The 24744-nt window shown below is 53.6% G+C and overlaps 1 protein-coding gene across 1 annotated transcript in view; it reads left to right on the top strand.

The window, feature by feature from the left end:
* LOC119963579 (polycomb group RING finger protein 3) overlaps positions 1-24744 on the top strand; it is a 155949-nt gene that overhangs the window by 31381 nt on the left and 99824 nt on the right. Inside the window, exons 2-3 of the mRNA XM_038792909.1 lie at positions 14173-14269; positions 16420-16475. Of these exons, the coding sequence (XP_038648837.1) occupies positions 14173-14269; positions 16420-16475 (153 nt within the window). The remainder of the gene's footprint in view (positions 1-14172; positions 14270-16419; positions 16476-24744) is intronic.

Raw genomic sequence — 24744 nt, 5'->3', positions numbered from 1 at the left:
GGGCAGTGAGGAGGGAGACGGATAGAGTCGCTGGTTGAGCCTCGGGCAGTGAGGAGGGAGACGGATAGAGACGCTGGTTGAGCCTCGGGCAGTGAGGAGGGAGACGGATAGAGTCGCTGGTTAAGCCTCGGGCAGTGAGGAGGGAGACGGATAGAGTCGCTGGTTGAGCCTCGGGCAGTGAGGAGGGAGACGGATAGAGTCGCTGGTTGAGCCTCGGGCAGTGAGGAGGGAGACGGATAGAGTCGCTGGTTGAGCCTCGGGCAGTGAGGAGGGAGACGGATAGAGTCGCTGGTTAAGCCTCGGGCAGTGAGGAGGGAGACGGATAGAGTCGCTGGTTGAGCCTCGGGCAGTGAGGAGGGAGACGGATAGAGTCGCTGGTTGAGCCTCGGGCAGTGAGGAGGGAGACGGATAGAGTCGCTGGTTGAGCCTCGGGCAGTGAGGAGGGAGACGGATAGAGTTGCTGGTTAGCCTTGGGCAGTGAGGAGGGAGACGGATAGAGTCGCTGGTTAGCCTCGGGCAGTGAGGAGGGAGACGGATAGAGTCGTTGGTTGAGCCTCGGGCAGTGAGGAGGGAGACGGATAGAGTCGCTGGTTGAGCCTCGGGCAGTGAGGAGGGAGACGGATAGAGTCGCTGGTTAGCCTCGGGCAGTGAGGAGGGAGACGGATAGAGTCGCTGGTTGAGCCTCGGGCAGTGAGGAGGGAGATGGATAGAGTCGCTGGTTGAGCCTCGGGCAGTGAGGAGGGAGACGGATAGAGTCGCTGGTTGAGCCTCGGGCAGTGAGGAGGGAGACGGATAGAGTCGCTGGTTAGCCTCGGGCAGTGAGGAGGGAGACGGATAGAGTCGCTGGTTGAGCCTTGGGCAGTGAGGAGGGAGATGGATAGAGTCGCTGGTTAGCCTCGGGCAGTGAGGAGGGAGACGGATAGAGTCGCTGGTTAGGGAACTGACATTGTGGCTCTGGTGCTCCCAACATTTAGTTGGCAGAAATTTCTGCTCAGCTGGTATCGGATGTCAGACAATCAGTTCCAAGAGTATTGGAAAAAGATGATGGTGAAATCAATAGGATCCCTAAAGTGTAGAAAGCCATTTGGCTTATTGAGTTGGCACCGGCCCTCTGAAAGAGCATCCTAACTGGTCCCACTTCCCCACCCTATTCATGTAACCCCGCGCGTTGATCATGGACAATCCACCTAACCTGCACATCTTTGGTCTGTGGGAGGAAACCGGAGCACCCGGAGGAAACCCACGCAGACACGGGGAGAACATGCAGACTCCACACGGACAGTGACCCAAGCTGGGAATCGAACCCGGATCCTGGCACCTTTGATTTGATTTGATTTATTGTCACATGTACCGAAGTACAGTGAAAAGTATTTTTCTGCGGCTGAGGAACGTACACAGTACGTACATAGTAGACACAAGAATAATCAACAGAAAAAATTGACAAATGGTACATCGACAAAATAGTGATTGGTTACAGTGGAACAAGGGGCCAAACAAAGCAAATACATGAGCAAGAGCAGCATAGGGCGTTGTGAATAGTGTTCTTACAGGGAACAGATCAGTCCGAGGGGGAGTCGTTGAGGAGTCTTGTAGCTGTGGGGAAGAAGCTGTTCCTATGTCTGGATGTGCGGGTCTTCAGACTTCTGTACCTTCTGCCTGATGGAAGGGTCTGGAAGAAGGCAATGCCTGGGTGGGAGGGGTCTCTGATAATGCTGCCTCCCTTCCTGAGGCAGCGGGAGGTGTAGACAGAATCAATGTGGGGGTGGCAAGTTTGTGTGATGCATTGGACTGAAGTTCACCACACTCTGCAGTTTCTTGCGATCTTGGGCCGAGCAGTTGCCATACCAAGCTGTGATGTAGCCGGATAGATGCTCTCTATCGCACATCTGTAGAAGTTTCTAAGAGTTGATGCAGACATGCTGAATTTCTTTAGCTTCCGTAGGAAATAGAGACATTGTTAGGCTTTCTTGAATGTTGCAACAACGTGAGTGGACCAGGACAGACTGTTGGTGATGGCGATCCCCAGGAACGTTTTTTTAAAATTTAGAGTTCCCAATTAATTTTCTCCAATTAAGGGGCAATTTAGCGTGGCCAATCCACCTAGCCTGCACATTTTTGTGTTGTGGGGGCGAAACCCATTCAAACACGGGGAGAATGTGCAAACTCCACACGGACAGTGACCCAGAGCCGGGATCGAACCTGGGACCTCGGCGCCGTGAGACTGCTGTGCTAACCTACTGCGCCACCATGCTGCCCGACCCCCAGGAACTTAAAGCTATCGACCATCTCCACTTTGGAGCCATTGATGCAGACAGGAGTGTGTGTCGTGCTTCCTGAAGTCGATGACCAGTTCCTTGGTCTTTCCAACATTTAGAGAGAGCTTGTTTTCGGTACACCATGCAACCAAATGATTTATCTCCCTTCTGTAGTCTGATTCGTTGTTGTTTGAGATGCGGCCCACCACAGTCTTATCATCCGCAAATTTATAGATTGAGTTGGAGTTAAATCTTGCCACACAGTCATGGGTGTTTAGGGAGCACAGTAGAAGACTGAGCACACATCCTTGCGGGCTCTGGTGTTGAGGATTATTGTGGGGGAGGTGCTGTTGCCGATCCTGACAGATTGCGGTCTGTTGGTGAGGAAGTCAAGGATCCAGCTGCACAGGGAGGGTTAAGTCCAAGATTGCAGAGTTTGGTTATTAGTGTTGTCGGGATAATGGTGTTAAAGACGGAGCTGTAGTCGATGAACAGCAGTCTTACATAGGTGTCCTTGTTATCAAGGTGTTCAAGTGTTGATTGTAGAGTCAGGGAGATAGTGTCTGCTGTGGACCGGTTGCGGTGATAGACAAACTGCAGTGGATCGAGACCGTCTGGGAGGCTGGTAGCGATCCGTCTCATGACTAGCCGCACGAAGCATTTCATGATAACAGACATCAGGGTCACCGGTCGGCAGTCGTTGAGACAGGCTACCATGTTCTACTTTGGTACTGGTATTATGGTGGTCTTCTTGAAGGAGGTGGGGAAGATATCTGCGAATGCACTCGCCAGCTGGTCTGTGCAGGCTCTGAGTGCTCGCCCAGGGACTCCGTCAGGGCCCGTCACTTTCCGAGGATTCACTTTCAAGAAGGCAGCTCTTACCTCCGAGGCTGTAATAGTGGGTATGGGTGTGCCCAGGGTTGTTGGGGTGGGTGGCACTGGTGCATTGGCTGACTGCTCAAAGCCGGCATAGAACTTGTACAGATCATCAGATAGAGATGCTCCAGCCCCAGATATTCTGCCTGGCCTTGCTTTATCCAGCCTGTGATCTTGTGTAGGCCCTGCCATAGTCATTGTGGGTTAGTGTCGTTGGCCTGGGACTCTAGTAGATGCGGTATTGTCTTTTGCATCCCTGATGGGCTTTCCGTACGTCGTACCTGGATTTCTTATATAGGTCAGGGTCGTCAGACTTCAACGCCTCCAATGGGAGGGAGGGAGTTGGTGTGGCCATGAGGTCTTCTGCTTGTCCCTCTGGCGGAACAGGGTGTTTGTGACGACCAGGCCATGTTCTAAACATTTTGTCAGGAGGAGGACTCCATTGGCGTTTGTTTTCCCTATTCCTTCCCTTTCTAACACACCTTTCCAAAGGTTTGACTCTAGCATTGAGGTCCCCGAGGAGAATCAGCTTGTCTCCCTTTGGGACAGCGATGGGCTGAGGCTGGAGTAGAATGTTTCTTTTGTCTCACCCATTGCATCTGATGTTAGGGCGTGGCACTGACGGCTGTGTTGTGCTGTTTCTCGGCCCGGGTGAGTCGTAGGATCATGAGCCGTTCACCCACCCCGCAGGGGGGCGAGTTGAGACCTCTGACCAATTCGCTTTTATGGCGAAGCCGACCCTGTTGAAATGGCATCATCTTCTGGTTTGCCTTTCCAGGGGAAGGTGTATCCGCCACCTTGTTCTTCAAGCTGGCCACCTCCTGCCAGTCGTGTCTCGCTCAGGGCGGTGATGCCAATATTGTGGTTATGATGACGGTATGACGAACAGGTCCGTTGCCTGCCACTGGCCGTTGCAATATGGTAATCCTTCATTTTTGTCTTTATCGCAGAATACAGTGCAGAAGAGGCCCTTCGGCCCATCGAGTGCCCCAACGCATGAAAAACACCTGACCTGCCCCCCTAATCCCATTTGCCAGCACTTGGCCAATAGCTTTGAATATTAAGACGTGCCAAATGCTCATCCAGGTACTTTTGAAAGGGTGTAAGGCAACCCGCCTCTACCACCCTCCCAGGCAGTGCGTTCCAGACTGTCACCACCCTCTGGGTAAAAAAAGATTTTCCTCAAATCCCCCGTAAACCTCCTGCCCCTCACCCTGAACTTGTGTCCACTCATAACTGACCCTTCAACTAAGGGGAACAGCTGTTCTCTATCCACCCTGTCCATGACCCTCATAATCTTGTACACCTCAATCAGGTCACCCCTCAGTCTTCTCTGCTCCAGTGAAAACAACCCAGGCCTATCCAACCTCTCTTCATAATTTAAATGTTCATCCCAGGCACCATCCTGGTGAATCTCCCCTGCACCCCCTCCAGTGCAATCACATCCTTCCCATAATGTGGTGACCAGAATTGCACACAGTGCTCCAGCTGTGGCCTCACCAAAGTTCCCCAACTCCAACATGACCTCCCTGCTTTTTGAATTTATGCTTCGATTGATAAAGGCAAGTGTCCATATGCCTTTTTCATCACTGTTTAACCTGCCCTTCTGTCTTCAGAGATCAAACAGTCCAATGTCCATTTTTCCTCGGAACTTCCCAACATTAGCCATTTATTGAATGCTTGCTTGTCAAATGACTCTTTCCAAAGTGTATCACCTCACACTTTTCAAGGTTATGTTATCTTTAACTTCCTTGCTGAGCAATGGATGTCCCCCCCCCCCCCCCGGCAATTCAGACCTTTGAGTCTGCTCCACCATTCAATCAGATCATGGCTGATCTCTTCCTGTCTCAAATCCACCTCCACACCTGTTCCCCAAATCCCTTTCACCCGTTTTTGTTATCAGAAATATATCGATCTCCCTCTTGAAACCATTTAATGCCTGACATTCCACCGCACTATGGGGCAGCGAGTTCCACAAATTCACCACCCTCTGCGAGAAGTAGTTCCTCCTCATCTCAGTTCTAAATTTACCGCCTCTCAACTTATATCTGTGACCTCTCGTTCCAGATTGCTCCACATTTACTTTATTAATCCTTTTAGTATTGTTTTACCTCGATCAGATCCCCTCATTCTTCTAAACTCCTGCGAGTATAAGCCCAAACTGTTTAATCTCTCCTCATACGTCAACCCTTTCATCCCCGGAATCAATCTGTTGAACCTCCTCTGAACTGCCTCCAATGCCACCACATCCTTCCTCAAATAAGGAGACCAAAACTGGACACAGTACTCCAGATGTGGTCTCACCAACACCCTATACAATTGCAACAGCACTTCTCTACTTTTATACTCACGGTAGCATGGTGGTTAGCATCAATGCTTCACAGCTCCAGGGTCCCAGGTTCGATTCCCGGCTGGGTCACTGTCTGTGTGGAGTCTGCACGTCCTCCCCGTGTGTGCGTGGGTTTCCTCCGGGTGCTCCGGTTTCCTCCCACAGTCCAAAGATGTGCGGGTTAGGTGGATTGGCCATGCTAATTGCCCGTAGTGTAAGGTTAATGGGGGGATTGTTGGGTTACGGGTATATGGGTTTAAGTAGGGTGATCATTGCTCGGCACAACATCGAGGGCCGAAGGGCCTGTTCTGTGCTGTACTGTTCTATGTTCTATATGTTCTATACTCCAGTCCTTTTCCAATAAATGCTAACATTCCATTTGCCTTTCTAAGTACACGCTGAACCGGCATACCAACTTTCTGCGATTCATGAACAAAGACGCCCAGGTCCCTCTGCCCAGACGCATGTGGAATCTGCTTTCTTTTTAGATAATTTCCTTGTCTATTTTTTCATCCCAAATGGATAACCTCACACTCTTCCACATTAAACTCCATCTGCCAAATTTTGGCCCAATCTCCTAGCCTATTTATATCCGTCTGTAAAATCTGTATCTCCTCTTCACTGCCTGCATTCCCATCTATTTTAGTATCATCCACAAATTTTGCAATGTTACACTCTGTCTCTGCTTGCAGATCATTTATATAGATTGTTTTTAAAAAAAATTTAGAGTATCCAATTAATTTTTTCCAATTAAGGGGCAATTTAGCGTGTTCAATCCACCTATCCTGCACATCTTTGGGTTGTGGGGGCTAAACCCACGCAAACACAGGGAGAATGTGCAAATTCGACACGGACAGTGACCCAGAGCCGGGATTGAACCTGGGACCTCGGCGGCGTGAGGCAGCAGAGCTAACCCACTGTGCCACCGTGCTGCCCTTTTATATAGATTGTTAACCGCTGAGGTCCGAGGACTGAACCCTGCGGCACCCCCCTAGCTACCGTTCACCAGCCACAAAAGGACCATTTAACCCCACCCTCTGTTCTCTGACAGTCAGCCAATCCTCAGTCCAGTCTAGTATTCTACCCCCACCTTCTGCGATCTCACCTCTGGTTCAGTCTTTTATGCGCACCTTGTCAAAAGTCTTCTGGAAGTCTAGATATACCACATCCACAGGTTCTCCATCATCCATCTTGCTGGTTACGTCCTCAAAGAACTCCTTAATCAACGGCCACTGCTCATCAACTGTCCTTCTTTCAGTCTTCCTGCCCATTTCACTCGGGCCAAGTCTGTTCTTATGCCTACATAATTAGCTGTGTTTAACTGCAGAATGCTAATGTGGGACTCCAGTTTCTTCCTGAGAGGATCCTTTACTTTGAGGTCATTAATTAATCCCTCCTCATTGAACAATAGCAAATTCAGAGTAGCCTGCTTCCCGGTTTGTTCCACAACATATGGCAGGCACAATAGTTAGCAGCTCCAGGGTCCAATTCCGGCCTTGGGTAACTGTGTGTGTGGAGTTTGCAAGTACTCTCCCCGTGTCTGCTCCGGTTTCCTCCCACAGTCCAAAGATCTGCAGGTTAGGTGGGTTGGCCATGCTAAATTGCCCATTAATGTCCAAAAGGTTAGGTAGGGTTACTGGGTTATAGGGATAGGGTGGAGGCATGGGGCTGGTTTAGCTCACTTGGCTAAACCGCTGGCTTTTAAAGCAGACCAAGCAGGCCAGCAGCACGGTTCAATTCCCGTACCAGCCTCCCTGACAGGTGCCGGAATGTGGCGACTAGGGGATTTTCACAGTAACTTCATTGAAGCCTACTCGTGACAATAAGCGATTTTCATTTCATTTTCATTCATAAAGTAGGGTGCTCTTTTCAAGGCCCGGTGCAGACTCGATGGCCTGAAGGGCCTCCTTCTGCACTGTAAATGCTATGATTGTACAATTGCTCCAAGAAACAATCTTTAATACGTTCAATAAACTCTCCCTCGAGGCTACCTTTTCAAATTTGATTAATCCAGTCAGTATACATCTTAAAATCAATGATTCTAGTTTAGATGGGCAGCATGGTCGGCGCAGGCTCGGAGGGCCGAAGCGCCTGTTCCTGTGCTGTACCATTTTTTGGTTCTTTGTTCACCCACGATTATTGTCATTCGGTTCTTACAAGCCTCCAATATTTCCTGGTTTACACTGTGCCCCACTGCGGGATCACTGGTTTGGAGATTACTCCTACCAGGAACTTCTTTCCTTTGTTGTTTCTTATTTCTAACCAGACTGATTCCACGTTTTGATCTCCAGTGCCGATATCATTCCTCACTACAGCACTGATCCCTTCCTTTACCACCACCTATACCCCACCTCCTTTTCCTCCCTGTCCAGGTGCCATTAACTCTTTTGGTTCGTTATTATCACCAATATTGGGCAGGAATCTGGTTTGCTGATGTGAGACATGAGCAGAAATGGAAGTAGAGGAAACACAACAAGACATGAAGAATAATGTGTTTTCAGATTAACCTCAGATCTTGCCTCAATTAGATGTCCTGAATAAACATATTGACGTCTGAGCAGTTATCCTGTGAAATTGCTCACGGTGAGGTATCTTTTTTTAAAAATTTGTTTTTATTAAAGCTTTTTTCAAACAGAATTTTTATGTAACCAATAATAGAAAAATAAAAGGAATTTTTTTTAACAAAACTAGATGGCTGTTATTATACAAAAAGAGAATATACATTAAATGAGCAGTTCCCCACCTGAGCACCCCCCCGGATTGCTGCTGCTGCTGACATTTTAACGCTCTCCTAGAGTCGAGGAACGGTTGCCACCTCCGGGTGAACCCCAGCAAGGACCCTCTCAAGGCGAACTTTATTCTCTCCAGGCTGAGGAACCCAGCCATATCATTAACCCAGGTGTTCACACTCGGGGGTTTCGAGTCCCTCCACATTAACAAGACCCGTCTCTGGGCTACCAGGGAGGCAAAGGCCAAAATCTCGGCCTCTTTCGCTTCCTGCACTCCCGGATCCTCCGACACCCCAAAGATTGCTATTGTTGGACTCAGCTTCACCCGCGTGTCCAAAATCCTGGACATAGCCCTCGCAAAGCCCTGCCAGAATTCTTTAAGCGCCGGGCATGCCCAGAACATATGGGCATGGTTTGCTAGACTCCCTGAACACCTCGCACACCTGTCCTCCACCCCGAAGAACTTGCTCATTCTCGCCGTCGTCATGTGTGCCCGATGTACCACCTTAAAGTGAATTAAGCTGAGCCTGGCACACGATGAGGAGGAATTCACCCTCCCCAGGGCATCAGCCCACAGGCCCTCACCAGCTCCTCACCCAGCTCCTCCTCCCACTTGCTTTTCAGTTCCTCCACTTGGCTTCCTCCGCCTCCTGCAGTTCTTGGTAGATGTCCGACACCTTGCCCGCTCCTACCCAGATGCCAGAGACCACCCTGTCCTGTATCCTACGAGGGGGTAGCAACGGAAATGTTCTCACCTGTTTTTTGAGAAAGTCGCGGACTTGGAGGTATCTAAAGGCGTTTCCAGGGGGCAGGCTGAATTTCTCCTCCTGAGCCTTCAAGCTAGGGAAAGTCCCATCTATGAACAGTTCCCCCATCCTTCTAGTGCCTGCCCTGTGCCAGCCTTGGAAGCCCCCGTCTATCTTGCCCGGAACAAATCAATGATTGTTCCATATCGGGGTCCAAAGTGAGGCCCCCTCCTCCTTCCTGTGCCTCCTCCACTGACCCCAGACCCTCAGTGCCGCCGTCACCACTGGGCATGTGGTGTATCGTACCGACGGGAACGGCAGCAGTACCGTTACTAGTGCCCCTCGGCAGGTGCCTTTGCATGACGCCGCCCCCACGCCGACCCCTCCTCCATTACCCATTTCCTAGTCATGGCTACATTAGCCGCCCAGTCGTAGCTGCAGAAGATCGGCAGTGCCAGTCCTCCACCCCCACGGCTACGCTCCAGAAACAATCTTTTAACTCGCGGGGTCTTGTTGGCCCACACAAATGCCGTGATAATTCTGTTCACCTGCTTGAAGAAGGATTTGGGGATGAAGATGGGAAGGCACTGGAAAACGAACAGGAATCTGGGGAGGACCATCATTTTCACAGTCTGCATCCTTCCCGCCAGGGAAAGCGGGAGCACGTCCCACCTTTTAAAGTCTCCCTCCATCTGCTCTACAAGCCGAGATAAGTTGAACCCGTGCAGGGCATCCCAGTTCCAAGCCACCTGTATACCTAAATAATGAAAGCTCCTCTCCACTATCTTGAGCGGGAGCTCCCCCAGTCTCTCCTCCTGGCCCCTGGCGTGGATTACAAGCAGCTCACTTTTCCCCATGTTCAACTTGTACCCCGAGTAGCTCCCAAAGTCCCCCAGGATCCGCATGACCTCCCCCATCCCCTCCAGCGGGTTCGAAATATACAACAGCAGGTTGTCTGCGTAGAGCGAAACCCGGTGCCGCTGCCCCCCCCCCCCCCCCCCCCCCCCACCCCACCACCACCACCAATTCCTCAAAGTCCTCAGCGCTATGGCCAACGACTCAATTGCCAGGGCAAATAGTAGCGGGGATAGGGGGCACCCGTGCCTCGTCCCTCGGTGCAGCCTGAAATACTCTGACCTCAGCCGGTTCGTGGACACACTCGCTGCGGGGGCCTGATACAGTAGCTTGACCCACCCTATGAAATACTGAATCCAAACCTACCTAACACTTCCCACAGGTACTCCCACTCCACCCTGTCAAAGGCTTTCTCTGCATCCATTGCAGCCACTACCTCGGCGTCCCCTCCTTCTGAGGGCATCATGATGATATTCAGGAGCCTCCTCACATTTGTGTTCAATTGCCTGCTCTTGACGAATCCCGTCTGGTCCTCCTCGGTCACTCCCGGGACACAGTCCTCTATTCTGGCAGACAAAATGTTAGCCAGCAGTTTGGCATCTACATTCAGGAGCGATGTCGGCCTGTAAGACCCACATTGAAGCGGATCCTTCTCCCTCTTCAAAATGAACGAGATCAATGCCTGCGACATCGTCGGGGGGAGAGTTCCTCTCTCCTTTGCCTCGTTAAAGGTTCTTAGCAGGATTGGGCTCAGCAGCTCCGAGAACTTCTTATAAAATTCTACAGGAAAGCCGTCCGGACCCGGGGCCTTGCCCGACTGCATACTTGCCAGCCCCTTAACTATCTCCTCCAACTCAATCGGGGCCCCCAACCCCTCCACCCGCTCCTCGTCCACCCTTGGGAACCTCAATTGGTCCACAAATTGCTTCATCCCTTCCCCTCCCCTCGGGGGATCTGACTCAGTTTACAATTAAACTCCTTGAAGATTTCATTGATCCTCTCTCGGCTCAACACCGTATTACCTTCCTTGTGCCGCACTTCCCCGATCTCCCTGGCCGCCTCTCTCCTGCGAAGTTGGTGCGCCAGCATCCTGCTTGCTTTCTCCCCATACTTGTAGACTGCCCCTTTCACTTTCCTCAACGGTGCCTCCGCCTTCCCCGTGGTCAGCAAATCGAACTCCGCCTGTAATCTCCGGCGCTCCTTTAGCAGCCCCTCCCCGGGGGGTCTCCGTGTACTTCCTGTCTACCCTAAGAATCTCTCCCACCAGCCTCTCCCTCTCCGCCCTCTCCCTCTTCTCTCTGTGGGACCTAATAGAGATTAACTCCCCCCTGATGACTGCCTTCATAGCCTCCCAAACCGTTGTTGCTGTTACCTCCCCTGTATTGTTTGTTGTCACATAATTCTGAATGCTCCTCCTTATCCGCCACACACCTCTTCATCCGCCAGCAGCACCACATCCAGTGTCCAGAGAGGGCGTTGCCCCCGCTTCACCCCCAGTCGCAAGTCCCCCCAGTGCGGGGCATGGTCCGAGACCGCGATGGCCGAATACTCGACCCCCTCACCCTAGGGATTAACGCCCTGCTCAACACAAAAAAGTCAATCCGAGAGTACACTTTGTGAATGTGGGAGAAAAAAGAACTCCTTCGCCCTTGGCCGCCCGAATCTCCGTGGGTCCATGCCCCCCCCATCCCCATCTGATCCATGAACTCCCACAGGGCCCTGGCTGCCGCCGGTCACTTTCCCAACCTGGACTTAGACCGGTCCAAGGCGGGATCCAGGACTGTGTTGAAGTCTCTCTCTCTCTCTCTCTCTCTCTCTCCCCCCAAGTTCGGGGCATAGAGGTTCACCAACACCACCCGGGCCTCCTGCAGCTTACCACTCACCATAATGTACCTGCCTGCCGTGTCCGCCACGATGCTCCCTGCCTCAAATGCCACCCGTTTGCTAACCAGGATTGCCACCCCGCTGGTCTTTGAGTCTAGCCACGAATGGAACATCTGCCCCACCCATCCCCTCCTCAACTACGTTTGGCCAGCAAGTTTTAAATGCGTCTCCTGTAGCATGGCCATGTCCGCCTTTAATCCCGTTAAATGCAAGAACACGCGGAACCTCCTGACCGGCCCATTCAGGCCCTTCACATTCCATGTGATCAGCCTGGACGGGGGGTTGAGCCCCCCCCCCCCCCCCCCCCCCCCCCCCCCCCCCCTCCCTCCCCGCCGACTAGCATTCTCCCTTTTTCAGCCAGCCACGTGCCCGCGCCCCCCGCTTGCTCAAGTCCTCCCACCGGAGGCCCTCCAACCCGACACTCCATCTGTACCCAAACGTTGGCTCTCCTTCAGTCAGCAAAGCAGCCCCCCACCCCCACATACACATACACACACACACAGGGTACGAGTGCGAGAGCCATCCAAATTCTTCCCGTGAAACAAGAAACACATCCCGGGCGTTACCCTGCTCCCTGAAAAAAAGAAAAAAGAAAAGCGAACAACCTAAATTCTACTACCAATCTTACACCAGGCCAACACCCGGTTACACATCCCCACCAGGGCGTTTCACCCACATGCAGCTGTCCTTTAGCCCGATTCCAGCTTTTCATGCTTAATAAATGTCCACGCCTCGTTCGGTGTATCGAAGTAATGGTGCCTGTCCTGGTATGTTACCCAAAGCCTCGCCGGATGTAGCAGCCCGAACTTCACCCCTTTGTTGTGGAGGACCGCCTTGGCCCAGTAGAATCCCGCACGCCTCTTAGCCAGTTCAGCTCCCAAGTCCTGGTATATACGAATCTCACAGTTCTCCCATTTACTGCTCAGCTCCTTCTTTGCCCAATGCAGGACACGCTCCCTATCTGTGAAGCGGTGGAACCTTATCACCATCGCCCTTGGTTCGTTCGCCCTAGGCTGCGAGGACTCATTGCGCCCCGTCCAATTCCAAGGGCCGCGGGAAGACCCCTGCGCCCACCGGCGTCCCCAGCATTGTAGTCACAAATGCGCTCGTGTCCGTCCCTTCAGGGAGGCCCAGAATTCGCAGATTTTGCCTCCTAGACCTATATTCGAGGTCATCCAGTCTCTCCTGCCATCTCTTGTGCAGGGCCTCATGCGCCTCCACCCTGACCGCCAGGCCCAGGATCTCATCCTCGTCAGATACCTTTCTCTCCACCTCTTTGATCGCCTCCTCCTGCACCTTCTGAGTCTCCACCATCCTTTCCATAGGGGCCAGCCTCTCTGCCTTCAGCTCTGTGAAGCAGCTTCTTTGGAATTCCTGTTGCTCCCGCGACCACTGGGCCCACGCTCCTTGGTCTGCGCCGGCCGCCATTTTGTCTTCTCGGACCCGTTCCGCTCGCTTCCCCGCAATCGCTCTCTTCGCGGCCCCACTCGTGGTCGTCTCCATGCAGCAGTGAGGGGAATCTCTCCAGCATCTCTGGCTACACCGGGAATCATCGCAGAAGTGCCGCTACAGCTCCGTTAAAGGGCCCAAATGTCCGATCTCGGCGGGAGCTGCCGTGTGCGCGACCTATCCGGACGTGGCCGCTACCGGTTGTCCCCACGGTGAAGTATCAAGTAGAATAACTGAAGTCTGGCTGGGTGTAAGTTCTTATGTGAAATGCACGTTTATCTTTAAGACTTTTTCAACTAGAGATGGATGTTTAATTCTTAACGTGGAATTTTGGTGAGAAATTAATAGGTTCTTATTGCTTTGTTAAAGTTGTAAACAACTCTTTTTAAGGTTTTCCAGGCTGTAATATTATCTGCAAAATGTTTTGTCCTGACTACAATACAAAGTCATTCTTGCTTTAGAAAATAGACTCAACTTGAACCAGTTATTGTATTTAAACAGCAAATGCTGACAACATTTCTGATGTAAACTATTTACTGCAAAGTCTGTGCCCAAAGGAACACCGATGGATTTACTGTGCTTTCTCAATGTTTGTTATTTTAGGTTACAGTTTCAAGTTTATTTTTCTTTTTTGTCATTTTTTTCTGCTTATTGTTATACTTTTAAAGCACAAATAACGTAGAAATATGAGTGGATCACATCCACTAGTCTCCATGGTCAGTTTTATCTTCCTGCTTCCTTTGGAATTGCATCTATGCTTTTTTGAAATGATTCTATAATGTGTATTTTTATTGTTGAATAGCAGGGTTTTGACTTCAGTCCCTTGGGATTTAAATGAGGGAATCTTTAATCAGTGTTAGAACTGAAATTTGCAGGATATAGCCATGCATTTTGGGCAATCTAAAAGTGGCATATTTGCTAATTTCGAGGTCAGTCACTTCAATAGGGAGGCCAGTTTTACATTTGCACTAACCATTTTACTGATAGTAGGAATAGAGAGGATTAAATGCAGATAGTTAGTACTAAATGCATTGTTGGCTTTCCTTCAGTCTGTAGGAGCTGCCTTGTGAAATATCTGGAAGAGAACAACACATGCCCTACCTGCAGGATTGTTATTCACCAGAGTCACCCACTGCAATACATCGGGTGAGTATTAAACACATGGCTGTAACCGCACGCCCTGACCGCACGCCCTAACCCACTGCAGTACATCGGGTGAGTATTAAACCCTAACCCTAAGCGTGAACCCTAACCCTAAGCGTGAACCCTAACCCGAACCCTAAGCGGGAACCCTAACCCTAACTGTAAACCCTAACCCTAAATGTGCTCCAAATCAAACCGGGTATAGAGAAATTCTAATATTGATCTTGTTTTCAGATTTTCTTACACTACCCTTTTTGATCATTTGATGTGCACAACATATGGGCAGCACGGTAGCATTGTGGATAGCACAATCGCTTCACAGCTCCAGGGTCCCAGGTTCGATTCCGGCTTGGGTCACTGTCTGTGCGGAGTCTGCACATCCTCCCCGTGTGTGCGTGGGTTTCCTCCGGGTGCTCCGGTTTCCTCCCACAGTCCAAAGATGTGCGGGTTAGGTGGATTGGCCATGATAAATTGCCCTTAGTGTCCAAAATTGCCCTTAGTGTTGGGTGGGGTTACTGGATTATGGGGATAGGGTGGAGGTGTTAACCTTGGGTAGGGTGCTCTTTCCAGGAGCCGGTGCAGACTCGATGGGCCGAATGGCCTCCTTCTGCACTGTAAATTCTATGATCTATATGTGAGCTGATTTTGTGCACTTGAATGGCTCTTTCTGTGTAATCTGTAATAAAATTACTGATGTGATAAGGAAGGTAAATCAACGAAAACAAACTTTCAAAAAAGCAGCTCAGTAGTACTGAAATCACTTGCCTGTGTTAGCAATTCAAACTAAGGTGTGTGAACGAGGAAAGGTGCCCCTTCCTCTTCGGGACATTGAAAGTAAGGCAGAAACGACTAAAGATTGAATAAATTTAAATCAAACACCTGTGCTTGGCTTTAGAGTTAGAAAAACTTAGAAACAAAATTGAATTGCATACAGGGTAGGAATGCTTAGGTGAAAGCTTTCAGCACAAAATGCTGTCCAATTAGTTGGTAGCTTTAGTTTAAGTGAGTCTTTTTCCCCTTGTTGAATTCTGCTATTTCAGGTGTCCACATTCATTTATACTGCCTTCTTGAACTGCTGCAGTCCCCGAGTTCTAGGTACACTCATTGTGCTGTTAGGGAGGGAGTTCCAGGATGTTGCCCCAGCGACAGTGAAGCGATGGCCAATATATTTCCAAGTCAGGGTGGTGAGTGACTTGGAGGGGAACCTCCAGGTGGTGGGGTTCCCAGGTATCTGCTGCTCCTGTCCTTCTAGATGGTAGCGGTTGTGGGTTTGAAAGGTGCCGTCTTAGGAACCTTGGTGACTTCCTGCAGTGTAATTTGTAGGTGGTACACACGGCTGCCACTGTTTGTCGGTGGTGGAGGGAGTGAATGTTTGTGGATGGGGAAGAAATCAAGCGGGGCTGCTTTGTCCTGGATGGTGTTGAGCTTCTTGAGTGTTGTTGGAGCTGCGCTCACCCAGCCAAGTGGAGAGTATTCCATCACACTCCTGACTTGTTTCTTGTAGATGGTGGACAGGCTTTGGGGAGTCAGGAGGTGAGTTAGTCACCGTAGGATTCCTAGCCTTAGGTGTTCTGAATATTCAGTGGGTGATAGAACAGTGATCGGTCATGTCTTTTACTTTTATTTCCACCCTGCGTGGGTAGAATTTTTCATTAACTGTATTGCCCTCATGTTCTGCCTGTTAGAATCATAAACTTTTTAGGCACAAAGGTGGTAATTTGGCCCATTGATGGCTCTGTGAGCGAGCTATCCAATTATTCACCGCTCCTGCACAGCTGCTTCACCCAGCGCCCTGCAAACATGGGTCCTGATACTAATGAAATGAATATCACCATCCTTGAAGCAACATTTGTCTCTGCTTCTCTTGGTCATTGTCTGAAATCTTGTCCTCTAGTTACTGACCCTCTCACAGAGGGAGCAGTTTCTCATTTATTCTATCAAACACCCGAATTCAATCGCCCCATAACTGTTGTTGCGCATAGGAGAACAATAATAAATTTGTTATTGTACTAGAACTATGAACTTCACCATACCAGCTTGAGGATATTTGGGATATCTTAGTGCTGAATGGAATGAACAGTCCAGCTGTGTATAGACTCCAGTTTAATGAACATCATTAATGTATTAATCCTATTTTGTGCTGTGTTTCCAAGACATGACCGCACAATGCAAGATATCGTCTACAAATTGGTGCCTGGTCTCCAAGAAGGTAAGTAACAAGCTTTTAATTTTCTCCGGCCTGATTAACTATCCCTTGAACTGCAAAATATATTTAATTCTGATTCAGTCACTCTCCTCCTTAACCCCACCCTCTCCCGTCACCCGACAATCCTGCCTCGCCCAGCAACTTTCCCTCACTCTCCCCATCCCCCCACCCTCTCTTCCCCCTCCCTCCCTCACTCTCCCCTCCCTTCCTCACTCTCCCCCTCCCTTCCTCACTCTCCCCCTCCCTTCCTCACTCTCCCCATCCCCCCACCCTCTCTTCCCCCTCCCTCCCTCACTCTCCCCATCCCCCACCCTCTCTTCCCCCTCCCTCCCTCACTCTCCCCTCCCTTCCTCACTCTCCCCCCCCCTTCCTCACTCTCCCCCTCCCTTCCTCACTCTCCCCATCCCCCCATCCTCTCTTCCCCCTCCCTCCCTCACTCTCCCCATCCCCCCACCCTCTCTTCCCCTCCCTCCCTCACTCCCTCTCTCCCCCCACCCTCACTCCCTCTCTCCCCCCACCCTCACTCCCTCTCCCCCCACCCTCACTCCCCTCTCTCCCCCCCACCCTCACTCCCTCTCTCCCCCCCACCCTCACTCCCTCTCTCCCCCCCCACCCTCACTCCCTCTCTCCCCCCCACCCTCACTCCCTCTCTCCCCCACCCTCTCTTCCCCTCCCTCCCACCCTCTCTTCCCCTCCCTCCCACCCTCTCTTCCTCTCCTCCCACCCTCTCTTCCCCTCCCTCCCACCCTCTCTTCCCCTCCCTCCCACCCTCTCTTCCCCTCCCTCCCACCCTCTCTTCCCCTCCCTCCCACCCTCTCTTCCCCTCCCTCCCACCCTCTCTTCCCCTCCCTCCCACCCTCTCTTCCCCTCCCTCCCACCCTCTCTCCCCTCCCTCCCACCCTCTCTTCCCCTCCCTCCCACCCTCTTTCCCCTCCCTCCCACCCTCTTTTCCCCTCCCTCCCACCCTCTTTTCCCCTTCCCTCCCTCACTCTCCCCATCCCCCACCCTCTCTTCCCCCTCACTCCCTCACTCTCCCCATCCCCCACCCTCTCTTCCCCCTCACTCCCTCTCTCCTCCCACCCTCTCTTCCCCCCCACCCTCTTCCCCCCACCCTCTTCCCCCACCCTCTTCCCCCACCCTCTTCCATCCCACCCTCTTCCATCCCACCCACCCTCTACCCCCCCACCCTCTCTTCCCCCTCCTCCCTCCCTCGCTCCCTCTTTCCTCTTGCTCCCCCTCCCCTCCCTCCCCTTCTCTCCCTCCCCCCATATCTCTCTCTCCCCCATATCTTTCCCTCCCCCCATATCTCTCCCTCCCCCATATCTCTCCCCTCCCCATATCTCTCCCTCCCCCATATCTCTCCCTCCCCCATATCTCTCCCTCCCCCATATCTCTCCCTCCCCCATATCTCTCCCTCCCCCCATATCTTTCCCTCCCCCATATCTCTCCCTCCCCCATATCTGTCCCTCCCCCATATCTCGCCCTCCCCCCATATCTCTCCCTCCCCCCATATCTTTCCCTCCCCCATATCTCTCCCTCCCCCATATCTCTCCCTCCCCCCATATCTCTCCCTCCCCCCATATCTTTCCCTCCCCCCATATCTTTCCCTCCCCCATATCTCTCCCTCCCCCCATATCTCTCCCTCCCCATATCTTTCCCTCCCCCATATCTTTCCCTCCCCATATCTCTCTCTCCCTCCATATCTCTCCCTCCCCCATATCTTTCCCTCCCCATCTCTCCCTCCCCCCATATCTCTCCCTCCCCCTTCTCTCTCCCTTCCCCCTCTCTCTCTCCCCCTTCTCTCTCCCTCTCCCTTCCTCCCCTCTCTCCTACCTCCCCCCCTCCTCCCCCTCCCATCCTCCCCTCACCTCTCTCCCTTCCCTCACTCCCTCCCGCTCCCCCTCGCCTCCCTCTCGCTCCCCCTCGCCTCCCTCTCGCTCCCCTCCCTCCCTCTCGCTCCCCCTCCCTCCCTCTCTCCCGCTCCCCCTTCCTCCCTCCCGCTCCCCCTTCCTCCCTCCCGCTCCCCCTTCCTCCCTCCTGCTCCCCCTTCCTCCCTCCCGCTCCCCCTTCCTCCCTCCCACTCCCACTCCCCCCTCCATGTCCCCTCCCTCCTTCCAGCTACCCCTCCCTACCCTGCCTCCCTTGATCACACTCACTCACTCTCTTCTTCACTCACTCCCTCCCTATCTCTCCTCTCCCCTGCCTTCCACCCTCTTCCCCTCCCTCTCCCCCTCCTTCCCTCACTCTCCTCCCTCCCTCCCTCACTCTCCTCCCTCCCTCCCTCACTCTCCTCCCTCCCTCCCTCACTCTCCTCCCTCCCTCCCTCCCTCTCCTCCCTCACTCTCCTCCCTCCCTCCCTCACTCTCCTCCCTCCCTCACTTTTCCCTCCCTCACTTTTCCTTCCCTCACTCTCCCCTCTCTGACTCTCCATTCGCTGACTCTCCCTTCGCTGACTCTCCCCCTCCCTCCCTCACTATCCCCCCTCCCTCCCTCACTCCCCTCCCTCCCTCACTCTCCCCCTCCCTCACTCTCCCCCTCCCTCTGTCATTCTCCACCTCCCTCCGTCACTCTCCCCCTCCCTCCCTCCTTCTCTCCCCCTCCCTCTCTCTCCCTCCCTCTCTCCCCTCCCTCTCTCCCCTCTTTCCATCCCTCGCTCTCTCCCTCCCACTCTCACCCTCCTCTCCCCCACCCTCCTCTCCCCCACCCTCCTCCCCCCTCCCACCCTCACTCTCCACCTCACTCCTCCTCCTCCCTCCCTCTCACACCATCTCTCCCCTCCCTCTCTCCCTCACTCTCCCTCTCCATCACTCTCCCTCTCCATCCCTCACTCTTCTCCTTCCCTCACTTTCCCCTCCCCACCTCACTCTCCCCTCCCCACCTCACTCTCCCCTCCCCACCTCACTCTCCCCTCCCACCTCACTCTCCCCTCCCCACCTCACTCTCCCCTCCCTCCCTCACTTTCCCCTCCCTACCTCACTCTCCCCTCCCTACCTCACTCTCCCCTCCCCACCTCACTCTCCCCCTCCCTCTCTCCCCCTCCCTCTCTCACTCTCTGCCGCCCTTTACCCTTCTCCCCACCTGCACACCCTAATTCCCCCCATGCCCCCCTCCTATGGAACACCTCCCTTGCCTCCTCTTTCCTCCTCATTCTCACTCCTCCCTTTCAACCCTCGCTCCCGCCCTTTGCCCCTATGTTTTGCCCTTTGCCAATCGCCCCTGCCATTTGCCTTTCGCCCACGCCCTTTGACCCGCGTCCCACCCTTTGCACCTCGCCCTTTTGCCCTTTGCCCCACTCCCCCACCCTTAGCCCTTTGCCTTTGCCCCTCGCCCCCGCCCATTGCCCCTGCCTTTTGCCCCTCGCCCTTTGCCCCTCGCCCCCACCCTTTGCCCCTCGCCCCCACCCTTTGCCCCTCACCCTTTGCCCCTCGCCCCCACCCGTTGCCCCTCACCCTTTGCCCCTCGCCCTTTGCCCCTCGCCCTTTGCCCCCCGCCCTTTGCCCCCCGCCCTTTGCCCCCGCCCATTGCCCCCCACCTTTGCCCCTCGACCCTGCCCTTTGCCCCTCAACCCCGCCCTTTGCCCTCGACCCTGCCCTTTGCCCCTCGACCCCGCCCTTTGCCCCCCGCCCTTTGTCCCCCCGCCCTTTGCCCCTCGCCCCTTGTCCCCCCGCCCTTTGCCCCTCGCCCCCGCCCTTTGCCCCTCGCCTTTGCCCCTCGCCTCCGCCCTTTGCCCCTCGTCTCTGCCCTTTGCCCCTCGTCTCCGCCCTTTGCCCCTCGTCTCCGCCCTTGCCCCTCATCTCCGCCCTTTGCCCCTCGTCTCCGCCCTTTGCCCCTCGTCTCCGCCCTTTGCCCCTCGTCTCCGCCCTTTGCCCCTCGTCTCCGCCCTTTGCCCCTAGTCTCCGCCCTTTGCCCCTCGTCTCCGCCCTTTGCCCCTTATCCCCGCCCTTTGCCCCTCGCCCTTTGCCTCTCGCCCTTTGCCCCTCGCCCTTTGCCCCTCGCCCTTTGCCCCCCGCCCTTTGCCCCCCCGCCCTTTGCCCCCCGCCCTTTGCCCCCCGCCCTTTGCCCCTCGCCCTTTGCCCCCGCCCTTTGCCCCCCGCCCTTTACCCCTCGCCCTTTGCCCCCCGCCGTTGCCCCTCACCCCGCCCTTTGCCCCCCGCCGTTGCCCCTCGCCCCGCCTTTGCCCCTCGACCCTGCCCTTTGCCCCTCAACCCCGCCCTTTGCCCTCGACCCTGCCCTTTGCCCCTCGACCCCGCACTTTGTCCCCCCGCCCTTTGCCCCCCGCCCTTTGCCCCTCGCCCCCGCCCTTTGCCCCTTGCCTTTGCCCCTCGTCTCTGCCCTTTGCCCCTCGTCTCTGCCCTGTGCCCCTCGTCTCCGCCCTTTGCCCCTCGTCTCCACCCTTTGCCCCTCGTCTCCGCCCTTTGCCCCTCGTCTCCGCCCTTTGCCCCTCTCCCCCGCCCTTTGCCCCTCGTCCCCGCCCTTTGCCCCTCGTCTCCGCCCTTTTCCCCTCACCCCCACCCTTTGCCCCTCGCCATTTGCCCCTCGCCATTTGCCCCTCGCCCCCGCCCTTTGCCTTTGCCCCTCGCCCTTTGCCCCTTGCCTTTGCCCCTCGCCCCCGCCCGTTGCCCCTCATCTCTGCCCCTCGTCTCTGCCCTTTGCCCCTCGCCTTTGCCCCTCGCCCCCGCCCTTTGCCCCCCGCCCTTTGCCCCCCGCTCTTTGCCACCCGCCCTTTGCCACTTGCCCCCGCCCGTTGCCCCTCACTCCCGCCCTTTGCCCCTCACTCCCGCCCTTTGCCCCTCGCTTCTCACCCGTTGCCCCTTGCCTTTGCCCCTCGCCCCCGCCCTTTTCCCCTCGCCTTTGCCCCTCGCCCCCGCCCTTTTCCCCTCACCTTTGCCCCTCGCTCCCACCCTTTGCCCCTCGCTCCCGCCCTTTGCCTCTCGCCCCCACCCTTTGCCCTCGCCCCGCCTTTGCCCTCGCCTTTGCCCCCTCGCCCCGCCCTTTGCCCTCGCCTTTGCCCCGCGCTCCCAGCCCTTTTCCCCTCGAACCCATTCTTTCGTCCTGTTCCCCTCGCCTCCCTTGTTGCCCCTCACGCTCCTCCATGTTTAACCTCACCCCCCTCTGTTTCTCAACCCGCGAGTTCATCCCTTTGTTCCCCGCTTTCCTTCCCCCTTACTCCCGCTTTCTCCCCCTTACTCCCGTTTCCCTCCCCCGCTCCCATTTTCTCCCCTGCTCCCGCTTTCTCCCCCCGCTCCCATTTTATCCCCTGCTCCCGTTTTAAACCCCTGCTCCCGCTATTCCCCTCCCCCTGCTCCCGCTTTCCTCCCCCTGCTCCCGCTTTCCCCCCCTGCTCCCGCTTTCCTCCCCCTTCTCCCTCTTTCTCCCCCTTCTCCCTCTTTCTCCCCCTTCTCCCTCTTTCTCCCCCTGCTCCCGCTTTCTCCCCCTACTCCCGCTTCTCCCCCCCTCCTCCCGCTTTCGCCCCCTCCCGCTTTCTCCCCCTCCTCCCGCTTTCTCCCCCCGCTCCCGTTTTATCCCCCCCGCTCCCACTTTCTCCCCCTGCTCCCGCTTTCTCCCCCTGCTCCCGCTTTCTCCCCCCCTCCTCCCGCTTTCTCCCCCTCCTCCCGCTTTCTCCCCCCGCTCCCGTTTTATCCCCCCGCTCCCGCTTTCTCCCCCCGCTCCCGCTTTCGTTCCCCCCCGCTCCCGCTTTCGTACCCTGCTCCCGCTTTCTCCCCCTGCTCCCGCTTTCTCTCCCTGCTCCCGCTTTCTCCCCCCGCTCCCGCTTTCTCCCCCCGCTCCCCGCTTTCGTCCCCTGCTCCCGCTTTCGTACCCTGCTCCTGCTTTCGTCCCCTGCTCCCGCTTTCTCCCCCCTGCTCCCGCTTCTCTCCCTGCTCCCGCTTTCTCCCCCTGCTCCCGCTTTCTCCTACTGCTCCCTTTCCCAGTATCTGGCGTTCCATTTCGATGCTTCACTTGCTGCACTCTAATGTTGGTTCCTTTTCATTCCCTCCATGTGGTGCAGTGGAACTGATTTCAATCTCCAGCCACAAGCTGGACACTCCTGCCCTAACTCCAGCATCAAAGGCAGGAAGCTGCTGTCTGTTTATTCCATTGCTGAATAACGTCCTGCTTCCTGATATCCCTCTTATAGTTTCACTCCCACAAAGTGTATACATGTATTTGTTTTCTCAGCTTTGTCTAAAATCAGAATGCGGAGTTCTGACGCGCGTCACCCTGTTTGGAATGATAATTAGTGTAGAATGTACAACACACACAGACAAACATTCAAACTAGATTGCTTAACTATTGAGACCAATCCGAATGAGCTTCATTCATGATTAAAAGCACAGTTTTCCCTAAGGTCAAATTTAATTTACAAGTCTGAAATTGTTGTATTTAACATTTGACTCTAAGGATGCATTTGCTGAGTTTTTGGAGTGTTTATTCAAGCTAATTGTTAGAAGTCCTACTTTTTATGCTCTTCACAATGAGGTATGTTTCATTTGTAACGAGATAATTCATCTTTTGGTTTTATTTAAATGTCTGAAGTATTTGCCAGGCCACTAGAAAATCCCTTGATTAGATTAAAACCTGAAGCACAACCTGAAGAGGTCACTGTCTCTCACAATTTTCAGTGTGTCGACTCGTCTGTTAAATGCCTAAACTCCCCTGTGTAACAAACTGCTAAACGGAGAGCAGTACTGCATTGCAGGGATCATTTCCAACCCGCGGTCTTCTAGAAATAGTCACAAACTTCAAAGAAAGCTTTCATGGAAGTAGCTGCAAAAATATCATTGCTTTTCTTGGCAATTAAAGGTCTACCAATGAAACCTTTTTATGTAATATTTGTATTTATATTTATTGTTCATATCCACACACAATATATAATTTCTAACATTTAGAATCATGAACCCAGTTGTCATAATAACCAACACTCAATTTTCACATCCATCACTACTTTGTCACAGAATGCCTGCAGGATGCCCTTTTGGCAGAGGGCAACGGTCATGTTCCACATTGGGACCAATGACACAGGCAGCAAAAGGGATGAGGTCCTGAAAGCAGATTTTAGGGAAATAGGAAGCAAATTAAATGCAGGATATCAAGAGCAGTAATCTCACGATTACTCCCAGTGCCTCGTGCTAGTGAGCTTCAGAACAGGAAGATCGAGCAGTTAGACACATGGCTGGTGAAATGGAGTAAGAATTAGAATTAGAACAGTACAGCACAGAACAGGCCCTTCAGCCCTCAATGTTGTGCCGAGCAATGATCACCCTACTCAAGCCCACGTATCCACCCTATACCAGTAACCCAACAACCCCCATTAACATTATTTTTTTTAGGACACTAAGGGCAATTTAGCATGGCCAATCCACCTAACCTGCACATCTTTGGACTGTGGGAGGAAACCGGAGCACCCGGAGGAAACCCACGCACACACGGGAGGATGTGCAGACTCCACACAGACAGTGACCCAGCCGGGAATCGAACCGGGGACCCTGGAGCTGTGAAGCATTGATGCTTGCTACCATGCTGCCCCGAATAAGAGGGAGGGCTGTAGATTTCTGAGGCATTGAAACCAGTTATGGGGCAGGTGGGACCTATACAAGGACGGTTACACCGTAACAGGACTGGGCTAATGTCCTGTTAGGAGGTTTGCGAACGCTGTTGGGGAGGATTGAAGCTAAATTGGCAGAGGGGTGATCACCTAAGGGGAAATTCAGAGTGGAGAGGAGAAAAGCTGGCAACAGGAAGTAGTGAAGTATAAACTGAAAAGGGGATATATCAGAGAGTACTGGGATAGATATGACAGTTTGACAGAGTCAGCAATACTAAGTAATTTCCTGGGGTCAGAGTATGGGAAAACCAGGGTGAATATGCATGTGTGTGCAGCACGGTAGCATTGTGGATAGCACAATCGCTTCACAGCTCCAGGGTCCCAGGTTCGATTCCGGCTTGGGTCACTGTCTGTGCGGAGTCTGCACATCCTCCCTGTGTGTGCGTGGGTTTCCTCCGGGTGCTCCGGTTTCCTCCCACAGTCCAAAGATGTGCAGGTTAGGTGGATTGGACATGATAAATTGCCCTTAGTGTCCAAAATTGCCCTTAGTTTGGGTGGGGTTACTGAGTTGGGGATAGGGTGGAGGTGTTGACCTTGGGTAGGGTGCTCTTTCCAAGAGCCGGTGCAGACTCGATGGGCCGAATGGCCTCCTTCTGCACTGTAAATTCTATGTGTGAATGCACAGCGTGCGGTTAATAAGATTGAGAAGGAGAGAGAGAGCGAGAATAC

The sequence above is a fragment of the Scyliorhinus canicula genome, chromosome 3 (genome assembly GCF_902713615.1).
Source record: "Scyliorhinus canicula chromosome 3, sScyCan1.1, whole genome shotgun sequence".
Lineage (NCBI taxonomy): Eukaryota > Metazoa > Chordata > Chondrichthyes > Carcharhiniformes > Scyliorhinidae > Scyliorhinus > Scyliorhinus canicula.
Note: the sequence above shows the minus strand (reverse complement) of the source record. Positions and strands in the feature narration are given on the sequence as shown.